Source organism: Chanodichthys erythropterus, chromosome 21, assembly GCF_024489055.1.
Source record: "Chanodichthys erythropterus isolate Z2021 chromosome 21, ASM2448905v1, whole genome shotgun sequence".
Taxonomy (NCBI): Eukaryota; Metazoa; Chordata; class Actinopteri; order Cypriniformes; family Xenocyprididae; genus Chanodichthys; species Chanodichthys erythropterus.
The window spans coordinates 26319609-26331845 of NC_090241.1; the positions used below are offsets into that span (position 1 = coordinate 26319609).

The 12237-nt window shown below is 37.8% G+C and overlaps 3 protein-coding genes across 4 annotated transcripts; 1 reads left to right on the top strand and 2 right to left on the bottom strand.

Moving 5' to 3' along the window:
* The first annotated feature begins 1162 nt into the window (after positions 1-1162).
* On the top strand, positions 1163-2137 carry ghrl (ghrelin/obestatin prepropeptide). Of its 2 annotated transcripts, none has more exons than XM_067374179.1 (5): positions 1163-1222; positions 1312-1449; positions 1584-1664; positions 1742-1850; positions 2024-2137. In XM_067374179.1, exons 2-5 carry the CDS (start codon positions 1336-1338, stop codon positions 2029-2031), a joined length of 312 nt encoding a protein of 103 aa, XP_067230280.1. In that variant the 5' UTR covers positions 1163-1222; positions 1312-1335; the 3' UTR covers positions 2032-2137. The 2 variants fall into 2 exon arrangements, with proteins under 2 accessions (XP_067230280.1, XP_067230281.1); XM_067374180.1 differs by having other exon boundaries at positions 1207-1222; positions 1335-1449.
* Positions 2138-2800: 663 nt separating this feature from the next.
* On the bottom strand, positions 2801-8333 carry tatdn2 (TatD DNase domain containing 2). The gene is made up of 6 exons (XM_067374471.1): positions 8022-8333; positions 7551-7901; positions 5357-6289; positions 5137-5264; positions 3128-3311; positions 2801-2941 (listed from the first exon to the last, which is right to left on the bottom strand). The coding sequence occupies exons 1-6, from the start codon at positions 8331-8333 to the stop codon at positions 2801-2803; spliced, it is 2049 nt and encodes a 682-aa protein (XP_067230572.1).
* Positions 8334-9807: 1474 nt separating this feature from the next.
* vhl (von Hippel-Lindau tumor suppressor) lies at positions 9808-11979 on the bottom strand. Its single transcript, XM_067373880.1, has 3 exons — positions 11498-11979; positions 10709-10831; positions 9808-10365 (listed from the first exon to the last, which is right to left on the bottom strand). The coding sequence occupies exons 1-3, from the start codon at positions 11691-11693 to the stop codon at positions 10172-10174; spliced, it is 513 nt and encodes a 170-aa protein (XP_067229981.1). The 5' UTR covers positions 11694-11979; the 3' UTR covers positions 9808-10171.
* Between the last annotated feature and the right edge of the window lie 258 nt (positions 11980-12237).

Below are 12237 nucleotides of genomic sequence, written 5' to 3' on the forward strand. Positions count from 1 at the left end.
TCTCGGAGGTAAAACTACAACAATATTTTAAATTGAAACAGTTTTTTATTTCTATGGAGTAAATAAATCATGGATTTTTGCTTGCCTTGACCAAAACATGAAAAACATGATAATACTGTGGTTTATTTTTATTCTAGTATAAAATATGAAGTAGCTAAATAACCAAATGTTCTTCAAACTGATATACACCAAAAACGTGTTTCTACCTGGTTTCTATCATGATAAATGTCCAAAATATGTCATTATGCAATAACAAAAAAAGCAAGCAGCCAAAGCTGAGGTAAGCTGGATGTAGCTGGTTTAAGATGGTCAAGCTGGTGACTGGCCAAGCCAGGTTTCAGCTAGTTTTAGCTGGTTAGTTGGTCTCCCAGCTTGGTCTGACCAGCTAAGTCCAGTCTGACCATCTAAAGAAGTGTCCAAAACCCCTCTAAAACCAGCCTGCTAAATTAGGTAGGACCAGACTGAAGACAAGCTAAGACCAGCCAACCACCTTAGGCTGGTTTTAGCTGTTTATTTCTGCAGATGTGGTACTTTTTTGTTAGTGATAAATATAAAAACTAAAAGTTTAACTGCTACTACCATGTTAAATGGGGAATATGATTTTACGCTGGTATCATATATATATATATATAAAAAAAATCATAATACTCTAATATTTTTTGGTTAGTAAAAAATATGAAAACCAGAAGAATCCCCCCCCCAGACACACGCACACGCACACACACACACACACAGTTGTAATAAAGTAATAGCCTATAAGCTGATATTCTCCATAAAAATGGTACTTTGTTACATTATGATATGAATTTTAATTAGCACAAAAAAATAAATAAATAGCAGACCAATATGCATATCAGTTATGGGTAGGAAGAATATGCTGCCAACTATGTACAAGGGTGAATCCACTTAAAAGTGTGTGTTCATACCAAATATTTACTCCTGTTACAGAGGAGTTGCCAGGTCTATCAAATAAACATGCCATGGCAATAGTTCAGTGGTCTAGTAACACATATATCTACTGACACAGCAGCCATATTCATATCACCCTGAGGAAAATCTATTTGTCACGCATACAGTAACAATCAAGGATTTTTTAGTTCTGTTTGTTTTCACAGTGTCATTTGTAGACTTTAATGCTAATTGTTAACCAAAGGCTATTATAAAAGTGAGAAGCAGATCTCTCTGCACAGACCTACTTGAAGCAGTTTGATCATTACAGAAGGTGGGATTGATTTTTTTACCATTTCTGTGCTCTCAGTATATACAATGTATTTTAAAGATGCAGCCATTAAGAGTGTTGTCATTAAACAGAACTAAACCAGCTGATTTCCCAGGATGCCTCTGCACTATCGTGCCAGCCACATGTTCCTGCTCATATGTGCTCTTTCCTTATGTCTCGAGTCTGTGAGAGGCGGCACCAGCTTTCTCAGTCCTGCTCAGAAACCACAGGTGAGTATATGTCAAGTGGATGTTTTTGAGTGTGTTTGGAGTAAACCAGTTTTAAGGACTCAATTTAGTTTGTCAAGATTACATAAATTCATGCTTGAAGTCTTGGCACCAGATATACTGTGTCCCTTTTTAAGGGTCGAAGGCCACCACGGGTGGGCAGAAGAGATGCTGCTGATTCAGAGATCCCAGTGATTAAAGAGGATGATCAGTTCATGGTAAAACCTCAATGCAAGTGCACATTTAAATAGGATTTCAGTAAGTTACTACTGCAGTCATACTTTGTTCTGTTTAGATGAGTGCTCCGTTCGAACTGTCCGTGTCTCTGAGTGAAGCAGAGTATGAGAAATATGGTCCTGTGCTGCAGAAGGTTCTTGTGAATCTTCTTAGTGATTCTCCATTTGGTGAGCTGAACTCTTGATCCAAACAAGTAACTATGAAAAACGGTTTCATTTTCCAGAAAAAGTCCTTATTTTTAAAGAACCCTAAAAACTAAAAGTGCTTCCTGTCAGAAAATGCTTCAAGGCACCGTGTGTTGCAAACTAATATGCAAAAAGTATTTTCTCGTTTGTTTCAGAATTCTGACAAGAGCTACCAGTCCTCCAAGAATTAACTCCTTATAAATCAAAAATTATTCAAAATTTAAATCATTTTCTAACAGCGATTTGACAAAATAAAGGATGACAAATAATTTTCTGCCTCTGGTTTCTATTTTCTTTGCTCAGTCTCATATGCATGTATCTCATGAAAAATAATTTCATAAACCCATTCATATTGCATTTACATTTATTCAAACAAAATAATAATAAAACCAACAACCTGGTAAAAGCTGTTTGTTGTGGTTTTTCCAATTCTGTTTCACATTTTCTTTTTACACAAACTTTCATATCAAAATTACTGGTTCTAATATAAAGACACAAGATGGCATTTTATGTCACTTATGTCTCAAAGGCATACATAACTTGTAAGCATGTATGCAGACACACAACCAAAGAAACCTGAGAACAGAGAACCATTTTAAAACACAAAACTGAAGAGATATTAAAATGTATCACATTACTAACAGTTTTAACAGATGTGAAACTCCCTATAACAAGGTAAGAAACTTAAGTAGCAATGCACGTACACTTATTAACACACTTTATAGTACATTGAAATATCAATTCTTGAAGACATTGTTATGTTTTTTACATTGTTATGTAAAAAAAAAAAAAAAAAAAAAAAAAAAAAAAACACATTGAAGACGGTTTAGTTGAGAAAGTGCCAAAGATGCAAGACTAAACTGCTAGCAGGACTACGATTTTGAAGGACTTCAGTTGATAAAATAGCAAGTAGTTTAACACGCCGTTTCCAATCACAGTCCGTATATGTGTCTTGTGTTCTGCCGGACTGTTTGCAGTACTGTGGTTAGCAGCTCTCCCTTCAGAAGACTAATCTCACGCAGTGTGTGTATGCCCATACCAGGGTGAGCAAACCTGCATACAGTCTTGGGTACCTACAGAAAGATGAAGAGTGGTGAATGCATCATCCTTCCCCTCAGGTCATTTTGACCCGCGAGAGAAGGAATTGTTTTGCACTTTGTGAGGAGAGGATGAGGGTTAAAGAATGACAAATTAGTCAAGGCGTGTGCATATATGTAAGTGGAATCAAACAATGTGTACTTAGTAACAAGCACTGAGACCTGTCTGGGTAGGAAATATGGCGCATCTGTCTCCAGTAGGATTCTGTCGAGTGGGATTTTTCTCACAGCGGCTCGAACCTCCGTAGCTCGATGGTACGTCACCAGTCCAGTGAAACCCACACACAGGTTAGAGAACTCATTTAGGAACGGCTCAATCACTGAGTAGCTGTTGGTGAAACAGTGTCTAACAAACATAAAGACACAGGTTAGTAGACTATAAACTCTAACCAGTGCTGCCAACTATTTTCAATAGAAAGTCTGCTTAAAGTCATGAAAGGTGCACTAGATTCAAAAATTGAATTTATCTTGGCATAGTTAAATAACAAGAGTTCAGTACATGGAAAAGACATACAGTGAATCTCAAACTCCATTGTTTCCTCCTTATATAAATCTCATTTGTTTAAAAGACCTCTGAAGAACAGGCGAATCTCAACATAACACCGACTGTTACGTAACAGACAATATTTGCATATGCCAGCCCATGTTCCCAACATTATGAAAAGCATTAGACAAGGGCAGGCCGTCTTGATGTGCACAGCTGAATCATCAGACTAGGTAAGCAAGCAAGAACAACAGCAAAAAATGGCAGATGGAGCAATAATAACTGACATGATCCATGATCACATGATATTTAGTGATATTTGTAAATTGTCTTTCTAAATGTTTTGTTAGCATGTTGCTAATGTACTGTTAAAAGTGTTTAAAGTTACCATCGTTTCTTACTGTATTCACGGAGACAAGAGCTGTTGCTATTTTTAAACACTAGCAGTCTGTATAATTCATAAACACAACTTCATTCTTTATAAATCTCTCCAACAGTGTAGCATTAGCCGTTAGCCACAGAGCATAGCCTCAAACTCATTCAGAATCAAATGTAAACATCAAAATAAACACTGTACTTACGCGATTAGACATACTGCATGACGAACACTTTGTAAAGATCCATTTTGAGGGTTATATTAGCTGTTTGAACTTTTATGTTGTTTAAAGGGATAGTTCACCCAAAAATGAAAATTTTATGTTTATCTGCTTACCCCCAGGTAATCCAAGATGTAGGTGACTTTTTTTCTTCAGTCGAACCCAAATTATGATTTTTAACTGCAACCGCTGCCGTCTGTCAGTCAAATAATAGCAGTAGATGGGAACTTCAACTATAACAGTAAATAAAACTTGCTTAGACAAATCAAAATTAAACCCTGCGGCTCGTGACGACACAATGTCCTAAGACACGAAACGATCGGTTTGTGCGAGAAACCGAACATTATTTATATAATTTTTACCTCTAATACACCACTATGTCCAACTTCGTTCAGCTTCCTGTTAGTGAGGTCAAAAAACGCGTTCTGGTGAAGGAAATGATATATTATACTTCAATGAGCGCGAGACATCACTTCCGTTGTCAGAGCGCGATCAGACCTCACTAGCCGGAAGCTGAACGAAGTTGGACATAGTGGTGTATTAGAGGTAAAAATTATATAAATACTGTTCGGTTTCTCGCACAAACCGATCGTTTCAATGTGCCGTCACGAGCTGCAGGGTTTAATTTGGATTTGTCTATGGAAGTTTTTTCGACTCTTATTGTTCAAGTTCCCAATCACTGCTATTATTTGACTGACAGATGGCAGCAGTTGCAGTTAAAAATCATAATTTGCGTTCGACTGAAGAAAAAAAGTCATCTACATCTTGGATGCCCTGGGGATAAGCAGATAAACATCAAATTTTCATTTTTGGGTGAACTATCCCTTTAAGGCAAGCGCGAGCTCTTGAGGCGTGGAGCACGAGATTTAAAGGGCCACACACCCTGAATCGGCTCATTTCTAATTATGCCACTAAATGTCACTATAAGCCGTAATGCGCCAACTGTTGGCACTTTCTATTTGTTTCCTCTCCTAATCCGTGCTTACATACTGTATTTTAATATATAGCCAAATCAAATGCATAGATTATTTATTATTTCTAAAAACGAACATAAAAAACTGGCCCAAGTGTTTATTTTTATGAGAACTGACCTGTGAATTTTGTAATCTCGGGGGACACACTTCTTCATAATTTTCAGCAAATCATCGTCAGCATCACGGCAGTGTATGACGAGAGGCTTCTTAAGGGAGATGGCCAACTGCAACTGCCGTTCAAACACCTTGACATGAAAAAGACAAGAAATTATTTTCTTTTGATTCGCTCAAGTACATAATTAAAAACATTTGGAGGTAATCACCCAGTCTGCCATACTTCTTTCTGTTTCCATGAGTCTGTGGAGTTCTTGTACGAGTAATCCAAACCGATCTCTCCGAACGCTATGGCCTTAGGGTGACGCATAGCACCCATGATGCTTTGCTCATGAGTGTGGTTATACTCTTTGGCAAAATGTGGGTGGCAACCAAAAGCCCCCCACACTTTCTCTTCTGCCAGCAGCCCCTCCCAGATGGCCTCTTTCTCTGTGATTCGTGGGTTGCAGAAATCTGCAATGCAGCCTCTAAACTCCATAGGAAAACTGCTTGCATACATGCTCCGAAACCTTTGGAAGCTTCCCTGGAACCCCAACTTCCCATAGAGCATGTCAAGGTGACAGTGCGTGTCAATAAATCCTGCAGAATCTGCTTTGGAGTAGGTCAAATCTGACAGCCAAAGAGGCTCTGAGCCAACCGACATCCTGCGGGTGGCACTGTCATCAGCAAGAAGCATCCGTGAGGATGTGTAATAATTTGATTCTGAAGTCCTGCGTGTAGTAAAAGAAGAGCAATTCCAGCTTTCAGGTGTGGAGGGGGTGTAGGTGCTGATGATGGGCTGCTGTAATTTGAGGGACCGTCTAACTGACATACCGCATGGATATTTCTTGGGGGTTAGAAGGTCAGAGGCAGTAGACGGAGGCGGACGCTCTGACAACAGCTCCACATCCTTAGCTTGGACGGTTGGGGTAGTGTCAGCCCCTTGAGATTCTAATTCCCAAAGGGCTTGTGGGAATGTTAAAGCTGGTGATGAGGAGTAAGGGTTGCATTCCAATGGTGGAGGAGTGTCACTGAAGTCCACAAGCTCACGATCCCTTTTAAGCTTCATTTGTCGGCCCTTTGGCTCAAAGGACTCATCCTGTGAGAAAACTTCAACCTGCTCTGAGTCCTCAACATCCGACCAATCCGGCGATTCCGGTTGCTTTAGGATCACACTCTGTGCATAGAGACAAAGTCAGTATCAATTCTTTTAAAAGACATTTAAAATAATGCAGAATAGACATATATATATATACACACACACACATTATATATATATATATATATATATATATATATATATATATATATATATATATATATATATATATATATATATATATATATATATATATATGCATAACACAAATGTAAAAAAAAAAAAAAAAAAAAATAGTTTTGAAAGCCTTTTATGCTCAACAAGGCTGCATCTTTTTATTATTAAAACAGTAAAAACAGTAATATTGTGAAATATTACAATTTAAAATAACTATAATATAACAAATAACTAAAATAAAATAATATTTAAAATGCAACCAATTCTTGTGATGAAAGATGAATTTTCAGCATCAGTCTTTAGTGTCACATGATTCTTCAGAAACCATTCTATTATGCTGATTTGGTGCTTGAGATACATTTCTTATTATTATCATCATCAACAAGGCATACATATTATATATAAAAGATGTTTGCATTTAGTTCAAAAGACAAAACAATAGCTGAATTTATTAAAATAACCCCATTCAAAAGTTTGTGAACCACTGATTCTCAATACTGTGTGTGGTTACCTGATGATCCACAACAGTTTTTTTTGTTTTGTGATGGTTGTTCATGAGTCTCTTGTTTGTCCTGAGCAGTTAAACTGAGCTCTGTTCTTCAGAAAATTCCTCCAGGTCCTGCAGATTCATCAGTTTTCAAGCATTTTTGCATATTTGAACCCTTTACAGCAGTGGCTGTAGGATTTTGAGATCCGTGTTTTCATACTGAGGACAACCGAGGGACTCAAACTCAACTATTAAAAAAGGTTCAAACATTCACTGATGCTCCAGAAGGAAACACGATGCATTAAGAGTCGGGGTGTGAAAACATGAAATATCTTACTCAGGACAGTACTAAACAAAAAATAACATGCATTTTTTATTATTTTATTAAAATAATTCTCATTTTCACAGATTCTGCAAGGGGTTCACATACTTTTTCATGCCACTGTGTGTGTGTAATTATATATTATATATATATATTATATATATATATATATATATATATATATATATATATATATCATTTATATAGAAGTTTTTTTTTGTTTTTTGTTTTTTTTGCAGAAATGTAAGAGTGTTTACTGGCACTTTTGATGCATTCTTGCTGAACATAAGTATTCATCTCTTTAAAAAAAAAAAAAAAAAAAAATAGAAGGAAGAAGAAAAAGTATTCATTACCCTGGTGTCCAGCTTTATTTCTGTCCCATCATCTTCTGTGTCTATGAACTCCAGTGGGGGAGGCCTATCCTTAGTCATGAACAGAGGAAGCGGTTCATTGTTCTCACTGAAGGAGCAGCACTCAAGGTCAGGGCAGTTTTCCTCCTCCTCTGTCTTCACAGGTTTCTCTGGGGTTTTATTTACAAACAGACTTTTAGGCCCACCAAATGATGACTTTTTGTCTGCATTCCCCATTGCATCATTCAGCGCTTTGAGGTAAATGACTTTCTGTCCATCCTCTGGACTCCTGAGTTTTTTCCCAGCAGAGGGAGATAAAGGCTCAACAGAGGATTGTTGCCCTGAAACAGTGTCCTATATGTCACACATAAAAACACAAATCAATGGAAATCCTCTCAAATATCAAAAAATATATGTCATTCCACTATAAAATATTAGACTGGGGAAACCGAAAAAATCCTTATTGTTACTCACCTGAACAGGACTGTTTTTTTTCCGTAGTGATCTGTGGGGTCCAGTCAATTTTAAGCGTGTTTTAGGTGTACTTTGTGAAGAACTGGAATGCTGTGGAGTGCTGAGATACATGTTTTCCATGTCACCCAGTCCAGCTGACCCAGTAGAAGTGTTGAGGCCAGGAGAGCCAGCCTCGCTCATACCACCATCCTGACCATCTCCATCCCAGCATGTGGGCTGTGCCACACCCACGCTGTTCTTCATGAGCTTTCTAGGGGAGTCCACCGCCTTATTCAGCCATGTCAACTTCACCTTTTCCCTTTTGCGGTTCATCGTAAGATCTTGAGGAAGAAAGAAAATGTGTACATAGGTCAAAAATGAGAATCACAAACAGATGCAGCTGTTTCTAAGCCAATTTTGAGATGGATTCACTTGCAGGTTATTTGAAAAACAATAAACAAACCATAACACTGTAAATTCAAAGTGGAGATGGAGGTCCAGCCACCAGAAGCAGTTACAAGGACTTTTGAGATTCACTTGAAGTGAAAAGGGAGTAATACTCATCCAATATTTACACGTATCTTTAAAAACTCATTGGTCAGCAGATGGGAATTTTCTACACGTTAGCTAAAAGGTTACAAACACATCGAGGGCTCTTATATACTTGTATTTATTTTTATACATTATTAAACAAAAAGCACAAACCTGTATACAATGTAAAACGCGTTAACATGTTTATTTAAAGAGCCATTAGTTAATTACAGATGCTAATAATTAGCAGAAAACTCGTGCCTGACCTAAAACTGTGATACCAAGCGCCTGTGCACATAACGGCGATCACAAGAACAGAAAACAGTCTGAAAGTGTGTAATAGTCTTGATTAAACCCAATTTCGCCCAAGTAACAGCAAAGTTAATATTACAAACCTTAAAGCCTGTGTGGATGAAAGTTCAGGTGGATCACATGCGTAAGTAATTAGCGAAACGTTCACTGCTGTCAACTCTCCTCACCGTACTGGACCCTGGCGGTGAACGGTTCGTTTGAGACAGTGTACTAAGTATGGAGTGTGCACATTTCAAGCATGCAATGTAGACTTTGAAAGAAAATTAAAGCGAACATTTAATTTGGCTTACAGAATTAAGATTCATAATTTTATGGAAATTTTAGAGGTGGTATATAAACCAGTGTGGGTTTATTTCTGAAAGCCACACTTAAAAAAAAAGTCTACAAAAAATAAATAAAGAAAAGAAAAGCGGTTGAACAGTTCTACCTAGGAAAAAAGATGCCGTTTATCTTTGTGACAACATGCCCCAGAACTACCGTGGCACATTGTCATATGAGGGGTAAACTGTCAAGCTGTTTAATTTTAAAAAATCAGTTAAAAATGATAAAACGCAAACAATTGATATAAATATACATATACGTTAATCTATTGTTTTGTCCAACAAATATTATAATTAATAAATTGTATAGACTTATAGCTTGCTTCAACCTGACAGTTTGAAAGATGAACATCAGAAAATGTATTCTAATATAAGGGGGGTTTGAAGTTGATGTTTGAAACCAAGCAAAACCAGTTGGAGAAAACTGACAGACAGACAGACAGACAGACAGACAGACAGACAGACAGACAGACAGACAGACAGACAGACAGATAGATAGATAGATAGATAGATAGATAGATAGATAGATAGATAGATAGATAGATAGATAGATAGATAGATAGATAGATAGATAGATAGATAAACAAATGCTGGTTTGATGCAAGTCATTAGACTTAGACAGTTAGACATAATTACAAATAGTCACTCTTTTTATTTACAAAGAACATTTTTCCAAATATAGTTATTGGTAAAAGTACGCATGAGAACTGTAACCAAAAATTAAATAATGCTCTCAGCTATTGCACGGTCTACTACACAACCACACAAAATCTGCATTTTCTAAAGTTCTTCCTATGGACTCACATGTCAGTACATCTCACTAAAGCCTAAGGGCCTGAATGTATTGCTTGATACATGTTTAAAGCATCCATTTGCTTAAGAAAATATTTCTTGTCATCTCCGGTTTGTGTTTTACAGTGCCAGACTATATTGTCCGTTTTATATGGTGCTGGTGCACAGGTCTGCTCAGTAAATATGTCCTCATTCACAAAGTTAATGTTCATGTTTTCATCTGTTTTGCTGTTCTCTGTTCTCCAGTAACTTCTGCTCCACTCGCTGGCTAATGCGTCGTAGATCGGTGTGAATGCTGGGTCTCTGAGCGAGGTCATCTTTTAGGCAGTGAGCGATCTCCAGCCGGCAGATATCTTCTTTGCGCACCAACCGCCTCACAACTTGCAGACAGCGATCTCGCAAGGTCAACACTAGTGAATACAAATATAAAGTGCAAAGTAAATTTTAGATTCACAAAAATTAATTAATGATCCCATAATAGTCTGATTAATGATCCCATAATTGAGGGGTTTTATTTTTCCCAGAAAATTTTAATGACTCACAAGCAGAGGAGTATGTTTGTGATTTGCACTTTTTTTTTATTTTTTATTTTTTTTTAAAGATTTTTCTTTTACAATGAAAATATCATCAAGTGATATTATGCCATGCCTAGAAACAGAGTTACTCAATATTGGTGTAAGTTCTAATTTTATAAAAAGAGTGAATTGGTTATCAGCCTGAATACTTAAAAAAAAGCCAGTAAAATATGTATACCAGGTAATGTGATGTTGGCAATTGAGACTTGCCCATTTTCAAGGGCGGCTGGCAAGTACATCTCTTTATTATTGACTACCATTGGATCGTCAGTTTCTGCATCCCGAAACATCCATGGATGTCCTGACAGAAACAGAAATTTTCATTAAAATAGATCTTTGCAATACTTAACCCTTTAAGGCACAGAGACAATATCTTTGAAATTATTCATTTTATTGCCACAAATAAGTCAAAAAGCAAGAGGTTGCTCATTGCAGAACCAATCAGTGGAGCTGTACGATCCAAGCACACCCTAACCATAAGCAGGTTAAGCTCCATCCCCCTTATACTCCAGTGTAAATGGTGCTTACTGCAGAGCCAAATGATATCCAGCTCCCCCTCTCTGGATGTAAAAAATGGAGCTTCACCAAGTCCCCTCTAGGTTTAGGGATGGGGTAGGGTTAGGCCTCCCATTACGTCCAGAGAAGGGGAGCTGGACGTCGAGATTCACCTATTGGCTCTGCAGTGAGCACCACTTGCAAAATGTCAATGGGTTCGAATCATTTACACTTGGGGTCAAAGTTAATTATTGAAGTGGTTTCTTCTCAGACTAGTATCCACTTATGGGGATACAGCTCAACTGTTAACTTAACAGTTTGGTTTGCCTGGTGCAAAACACTTGTTTATCCATTTTGTGTGCACTGACTGGCATATAAAATGAACTTCTTAAAGTATAGCAGGATGAAAATAACTAATGAAAAATTTACCAATTTATTTAGAGCATAATAATTAAACGATAATTTGACGAACCTACATAAGTTGTCATTCTTCGTCCGGTGTACGGCTGTATATCTACGTATGGCTGTGGCTCCCCGCGGAAGTTGATCCAGACGGGCTTCACGACGCGCGGGCTGCAGTTGCAGAACAACACGTAGGCCGGTGTCCGGCTAACCAAAGATCGGACCAGCGGCAGCGGTTGCTGCCCCTCCTGAGATTCCTGAGGCATCGTCAAAAACAGGACAGGACCCAGACAAATATACAAAATAGCAGCTTCGCTACTACAGAGTACAACTAAAGCGCTAATTCTCTCATAAAGGCTAAGAAAGCAAATGAATACACAAACTAGAAATGATAAAGTTCACTTTATCGGCTCAGACCATCAGAGAACACGAACGGAAAGAAGAGAACGCGTACGTGACTATCAGACATACATCTGTACAGCTAGACGTTTGTTGTTATTGCGTAATCACGCGAGAGCCAGTGAAGAAGACAGCGCGCGACAGCACAGCAACACCTCCCTCTAGTGGTTTGGTCGGAGATGAAAACATGACGCATGATGTAGGGTGAATAATTCAGGGTGATTGGGACACTTTTTGCCATTGCGATAACATGGAAGAAGTGTCACTCACAACCACCCTGAATTCACCCTATAGCTGTACTCGAAAATATAACAGTCTATTCTGTATTCTTCCTCTTTTAAAAAGTAACAGTAGGCATTATGCAACATATGTTTCAGACAGTATGCTTCAATGTTGTCACATGACCTCAAG